This window comes from Triticum aestivum, chromosome 5B (assembly GCF_018294505.1).
Source record: "Triticum aestivum cultivar Chinese Spring chromosome 5B, IWGSC CS RefSeq v2.1, whole genome shotgun sequence".
In the NCBI taxonomy this organism is placed as follows: Eukaryota; Viridiplantae; Streptophyta; class Magnoliopsida; order Poales; family Poaceae; genus Triticum; species Triticum aestivum.
In genome coordinates, this window is record NC_057807.1 from 663,625,955 (window position 1) to 663,632,759 (window position 6,805).

At 52.5% G+C, this 6,805-nt stretch overlaps 1 protein-coding gene across 2 annotated transcripts; it reads left to right on the forward strand.

The window, feature by feature from the left end:
• Nucleotides 1–5,378: 5,378 nt before the first annotated feature.
• LOC123117511 (uncharacterized) lies at nt 5,379–6,366 on the forward strand. 2 transcript variants are annotated; one of them, XM_044538249.1, is made up of 2 exons: nt 5,379–5,471; nt 5,574–6,366. In XM_044538249.1, the coding sequence occupies exon 2, from the start codon at nt 5,607–5,609 to the stop codon at nt 6,192–6,194; it is 588 nt and encodes a 195-aa protein (XP_044394184.1). In that variant the 5' UTR covers nt 5,379–5,471; nt 5,574–5,606; the 3' UTR covers nt 6,195–6,366. The 2 variants fall into 2 exon arrangements, with proteins under 2 accessions (XP_044394184.1, XP_044394183.1); XM_044538248.1 differs by having other exon boundaries at nt 5,385–5,467.
• The last annotated feature ends 439 nt before the right edge of the window (nt 6,367–6,805 follow it).

Here is a 6,805-nt window from a genome sequence, read left to right on the forward strand (position 1 = left end):
AACCACCGCCCCTCCTCTCCTGTTCCAGTCCAAAACCAGCGTCGCTCCTCTCCCGTTCTAATCCAAAACCAGCGCCGCTCCTCTCCTCTTCCATTCAAAAACCACCGCCGGCGAGTGAAGGTGTTGTGGAGAAGTAGATCGATGGAGGAGTACAACCGATACGTGAGGATCGCAGACGGCGACCCTGTGAAGCTAGCTAGGATGTTGGAGATACAGTCTTGGTTTGACAACAAGGACCAACTAGCGGCGACGGCGACATCCATGGCCAAATATCTGCAACAGAGCGAAAAGGCGGTGATACTCCCGGAGGGAGTCGTGCCGGAGTACATAGAGCTGCTCCTCTGGGCCATGGAGCAAACAGATTCACCGAATCTGATCGTGAGGGAGCGGTGGTGGGAGTATCGATCCCAGATGGAGCATCCACCAGAGATTGAAGGATCGAGCATCTACAGGGTGCCATTTGTGAGGGTGTCCTGCCAGAGCGAGCCGGTGGAGTCTTCGTCGACCGAACCCAACTGCAAGAGGAGAAAAGCAGTTGGCCCGACGATGCTTCCCCGCCATCGTCTCCCTCGCCGTTCACATCGTCTCACGGGGCGGCTGTCTGCCGCCGAGGAATAGGAGGGGACTACCCCCAGCCCAATAGTCGGACAGGTTGTGAATTGTCAGGAGGAGCTTAGGGTTGTCAGTATTTGCAGGTTGTGAATTCTATTTTGTGTTGTGTATTTTGAGAGTACTTTCAGATAGGAATGTCTTTTGAATTTCAGATTTGCAGTATTGAGCATATGAAGAATTTTATGAATTCTAGAGATCTATTTTTAGCACTTAAAAAAATGTAGTTTCATAGGAGTATAAAAGTGCAGACGAGAAGAAACTGCAAGTTTCAGTTTCAGATAAGAAACTGCAACTTTCACAGGCAGAGCATTTATATTAACACGGCCTTTTCAAACAGGGTTAACATCATGTTGGAAGTTTTATTCGTGGTCGAAAATGGAACTACCAGCCAGTTAACATCATGCTGATCAACATTCATGCATAGCGCAGTCAAAATGCCCACACAATGTTGAGTGTGCGAAACACAGAGAAAACGAGGGACGGAGTTTTGGCAAGTGTTGGACGTGGTTTTGGGCTGCCCCGTCTAGGCTTTCATTTTTAACATGCACAGCCCACGACCTCGGATGGGAGGGCCTGTATGTATTTTCTTAGGGTCGTCATGTATCGACCGGCCTATGGACCTTCCATCCGAGGTTTTATTTTTGGCATCCCAATTTATGTATTTTTTTGAAGAAAACGCAGCGGTCTGTTCTATTTTTCTATATAAGAATAGGAACTGCCCTTTTAACTATATTATATATATTTAAATTATTTTATATGTTATTATATATTATTTTTATTGTCATCATATATTTAACAGATACTTACATATAAGAAAATAATATCCCATATCTTATTAACTTATAAAAAATATTTTCTTAACAAATAAAATCCTGGATTGTTTTGGCACGAAAATCCTAGTGATTGTGTACAAAAGCTTGGTAAGATTTAAGGACGAATGTAAGAATATCACTTATTATTTCAATATATTTATAACAAAATGCTCGGCCCTTTTTTATTTTTTGATAACATTGCTGGCCCAACCCAACATTATAATTAGAATCAGCCCAGCAAAATCGTGTATCTAGATAAAGTGCAAATGGCCTGTATTTTTTTAGGGAATAAAATAAATGGGCCGCATGAAAGCTATATTAATTGTTCACCCAGCCCAACTAATGGCTGTAATTCAAAAAAAAGATAAAATTGACTGTAAATTCTACCGCGCAAAAAAAAGACTGTAAATTCTGAAAAAAATGGTTGAATACGTGCCACATTTTTGGAGGCTGAAATGTGGGCCAATAGGTCGAAGCCAACGCAAGTCGTTGTAAATTTAGTCAACAAATGATTCTGATATGTTAGCCGCTGGATTTACATCCAACGGCCGCCATTCATCTTCAATCTCTCGTCTTCTTCCTCCAGCGCCGCCGGGACCACCTCCCGCCTCCTGCTGCTAGCAGCTCTGCTTAGCATGCTTCGCTATGAACGCTACTCCACCGTTGGCCAGGCCATCCCTCCAACCCTCCACACCTCCTGTTCTTCTCCACCGACTGCCGAACCACACTGCACTAGAACCAGTTAACCCTCATACACCTCTCCGTCTGCGACTCTACTCCCGCGTCTTCCCATCTCCGGCTCGTTGCTGTCCGGGGCCTCGCCGTCGTCCACCACTTTGGATGCGCTCGGCGCAGCGTGGTCAACATGGTCAACGAACGACACCATCGGAAGTAGGTTGTGCGTGGAGAGGCTGACAGCTGGGTCCACGGCCGCACACAAGGAAATGCCTCCTTATTACGCGCAAAATAATGATTCCTCCACCTGACATCTGGGACCCACCGGAAGGGCCTCTGTATTTCGCGAAAAAAACGTGCCCCCCGCTAACTTATCGGACCCACCAGCTATCTTCGCACGCAAGGAAGTGCCTCCTTATTACGCACAAAAAAATGAATACTCCCCCTGCCAGCTGGAACCCAACATACTGGGAGGCTGACTTGTGGGCCTACCAAGTTGACGGGGACGGAGGGCTTTGTCAACTTAGTCAATATGAACGATTCTAGCTCCTGTTATCGTACGATGTTCGTCCAACGGTTGTGGTGCTTCTTCATCCTCTGGTCTTCTTGCTCCAGCCGCCCAAACCAGCGCCGGTCGTGTCGCGTGCTCCTGCCTCCCGTGGCCGGCTGTGATGCCGCGGAGGCCTCACCGCCCCCTACTACTCCCACCGCTGGCCAGGCCATCCCTCTACTCACCCACACCCCCTGTTAATCTACGGCGATAGCAGCCTCACACCGCAGTTGAACCAGTGAACCCTCGTACTCCTCTTCGCGTGGGCATCCACTGCTGCGTCTTCCCCAGCTCCGAGTCGTCCCCTTCATAGGCCTCGCCGTCGTCCACCGCCGTGGTGCTCTCGGCGCGCGTGGTCAACATGGTCAAGGAACGACTTCCATCAAACGTGGATTGTACGTGGAGAGGCTGACAACTGGGTCCACGGCCGCAGCAAGGAAGTGCCTCCTTATTACGCGGAAAATAATGATTCCTCCACCTGACAGCAGGGACCCACCGGATGGGCCACCGTATTTCGCGAAAAAAGTTTCCCCCTGACTGCTGGGACCCACCAGCTACATCTTCGCACGCAAGGAAGTGCGCCCGGGTAAAAAAAACGATTCACCCCCCTGACTGCTGGGACCCACCAGTTACATCTTCGCACGCAAGGAAGTGCGTTCGGGCAAAAAAATGATTCGCCCCCCTGACTGCTGGGACCCACCAGCTACATCTTCGCACGCAAAGGAAGTGCGTCCGGGCAAAAAAAAAAACGATTCGCCCCTCTGACTGCTGGGACCCACCAGCTACATTTTCGCATGCAAGGAACTGTCTGATAGTCGGGACACACCTGGTCGAAGCGTACGTAGCGTTGTCATTCTGGTCGCGAACTTGTACGTACATATATACTGGTCGATGTAGAGGCGCGCACGTGTCGTAGTAGAGGCGTGTACGTGTCGTAGTAGAGGCGCGCACGTAGCATGTACACATACGTACAGCGGCCACGGTGCAAGAAAGAAAATACGGCCATGTATGTGTACATACGGGCGGGGTCTCGAACGCCTAGTCGCGCATACGTACGGCGAGGGCTCATGTTCATGGGGAGGCAATGGAATGCGTCGTGTTCATGGGGAGGCAATGGAATGCGTCGTGTTCATCGGGAGGCAACGGAATGCATCGTGTTCATGGGGATGCAACAGAATGCGTCGTGTTCATCGGGAGGCAACGGAACGTGTGGGAGCCAACCGGCTTGGACGGAACAAGCGATGGAATTGAGGCCTGGTGTACCGCACAACAGAGAAAACGGACCTCCTACGGTCGAAACGGGGGGTCCTGTTGATCGTGAGGGGTGTGGCATACCGTAAAACGGAGGAAACGGACCTCCTATAGTCGAAACAGGGGTCCTGTTGATTGGGAGGGGTGTGATGTACCGCAAAACGGACGAAACGGACTTGTGTTGGAGAGCTACGGTCGAAACGGGGGTCCTGTTCATCGGGAGGGGTGTGGTGTACCGCAAAACGGACGAAACGGACCTCCTACGGTCGAAACACGGGTCCTGTTCATCGGGAGGGGTGTGGCGTACCGCAAAACGGGACTCCACGGGATACTGTTCATCTCCACCGTCGACCTCCTCCAGCCTCCACGGGCTACCGTCGACCTCCTCCAGCCTCCACGGGCTCCTGTTCATCCAGCCTCCACCGCGCGCTAGTCCACCGACTACTGTTCAACCACCCCTCCACGGGCACCCCTCCACCGTCTACTGTTCATCCAGCCCTCCACACCACGGGGTCCTGTTCAACCACCCCTGCACGGCCACCCCTCCACCGTCTACTGTTTATCCAGCCCTCCACACCATGGGTTCCTCTTCATCCAGAGGCAACGCCACCGCTCACTGTTCATCCAAACCCCCCCCCCCCCCCCCCCCCCGCCCCCCGCAACGCTCACTGTTCATCCAATAGATCGGCTTCAGTTAGCAGCAGTAGCGAAGGAATCGCTCCATCGGGTTCAGTTAACAGCCATCGATCGATCGCTCGGGTTCAGTAACGCGTAGCCTGCAGTGGAATCGCTCGGGTTCAGTTAGAGCCCAACGCCTTGCTCGGCTTCAGTTAGAGCCAACGCCTCGCGCACACACGTGTACGTACGAGAGAAACGCGCATCGCTCCGCCCCCGACCTCCCACCGTAACCGGCAACTCCCCGAAATTTTCCTCCCCCTCGCTTCTATCACGTTTTTTTCCGTCATGGACGGCCCAAAGAATGTCATGCAGCTGCGTCTACGGCCCGCCCAGGACGAAAAGCCCATTTTCTGTCATGATTTTTTGTCATAGAAGTAGGAGCCCACCACATCTATGATGATACCGGGTTTTGTCACAATTATCGTCATAGGAGTGTCATATGTATGACAGAAAAAAAATCGTTCGGCCCAAAATATCACGGATGTGTCTTTTTTTGTAGTGTATGATCGTTGGTTTTAGTTGCAAAGAAAGAATGTTTAGAGGAGATTCAACAGTGGGAAGTTCTCTTTCTTTTGAGTCAAACCCCCATGGGATGACACGAACGAGTCACGGCTTGCACTCATCATCCCATGGAGGGTTTCTTTTGTATCATATGTACGATGTTTTTATGTCAACGCATGGAGGGTCTTGCTCAGCCGCATGTTTACTTCTCGATCTTCTATGCCACACACCTTGTCTCAAGTGCGAGTATTCACGCCCCTCCATGGATGGACATTTTTATAGCCATGCATGGCATTCTCTGCTGTTGTGCATGGTCAGTTCGTTGGTGTTCATTCAAGGCGGCGTCTCCGCTCCGCATCTTGCCGGTCGCTTCGTTCTCGCCGGCCTTGTAGGTTTGCTCGCCCTTCTGTACTTGCACTTCCATTTTGATTGTTCTTCTACTTGTTTTTTTTTTTTGGAGTGCGGTCATCTTATTTGGTTGCTTGATTTTGTAGGTGGCCAGCATTCCGACTTGGAGCAGTTTCTTAATGGAGATCTTGGTTGTTGCATGTGTCACAGGGCCTTCCTATCGTATCCGTCATGGACGCCATGCTGTCGTGGTGTGCTCTCGCCGATGCGTGCTCCGCAGGAGTGCCTGCTCTGTTGCCTGCGACTGCAGCAACGTCGTCTCCCCCTACATTGAAGGCCTCTTCTCAACTTCCGCTGACGCCGGCTCGCCCTGGCTCCTCTTAAACAGCCTGCCCACGGCGGCCGACCAGACCATGGCGGTCTCCGGTGGCGCCGGCAGGAGCGTCGCCCTTCCCCGCCACTCTGGTGGCTCAAATCCGTCTGCGGTCGCCTCCTGGAGATGGAGCACGCCGCCGCTGTCACCACTCTCTTCTCTTCTACGGCGTCACGCGATGCATGGTTGCCGGCTCCGGCGCCGCGGTGACGGCCTCGATCGACCGCACCTCCTTTCGTCTCCGCACGCACTTCCTCGCCGTCGCACGGGGGTGCCCAGGTTGCGACTACTGCCAGGACAGGCTAACACGCCGGCATCGCGCTCGCCGAGAAACTGCACGCAGGACCACGTCGGCGCCTCCGAAGACCTAAGTTCTCTTGATTCCAATCAGTGAGAGAAGGCTTTCGTGGACTGCCCATCATCGTCTAGGCATGCGCCAGCAATCTTGACCTCGAGCCTGGCCTACCCGACGAGGCCACGAGCTGGCGACCTCAAGGCGGCCCGCCGATTCGTTGTCACACCTCAAATAGTTTTAAAATAATATACGAAACTGTTGAAATTTTGTAGATGTAGGGACGTTGCCTTCCTGTTCCTTGCCCGCCTCGATTGACGTCAACTGCGGGATGGCGAGCACATGGGTTGCCTGTTGCCTCTTCCTCACTCTCTACGCCATGTGCCATGTGTGATGCTTGCATGTTGCTGCAGTGTCGTGCGCGCCGTGAGGTCTGCCTGGCCGCGCACTGCCCCAGCCAGTCAATCACACGCCGGGCGCCCACCGCCCATGGTCGACCTGCGGGCCACCTGCACCGCCGCGACGAGCTGCGTGAGCCCCTCCATGGCATCGTGTCAAATGAGACTGACTAGATGCAACATGCTCGAACATAGCATGTTCCTGTGATGTTATGCCAAACTGCAGTTTGTTGGAAGGGTTTGTTTTAGCCTGCTAGCTACGCCACATGACTCAGATTCTTGATGAATTGTGGCAGGGAGAAGTGAATCTTGCTT

Excerpts from the sequence above, each read along its gene's own strand:
- LOC123117511 (XM_044538248.1), top strand. The coding sequence starts at position 5,390 with ATGGTCAGTTCGTTGGTGTTCATTCAAGGCGGCGTCTCCGCTCCGCAT. Across the intron at positions 5,468-5,573 it reads GCTTCGTTCTCGCCGGCCTT|GTGGCCAGCATTCCGACTTG; the intron begins GTAGGTTTGCTC and ends TTGATTTTGTAG.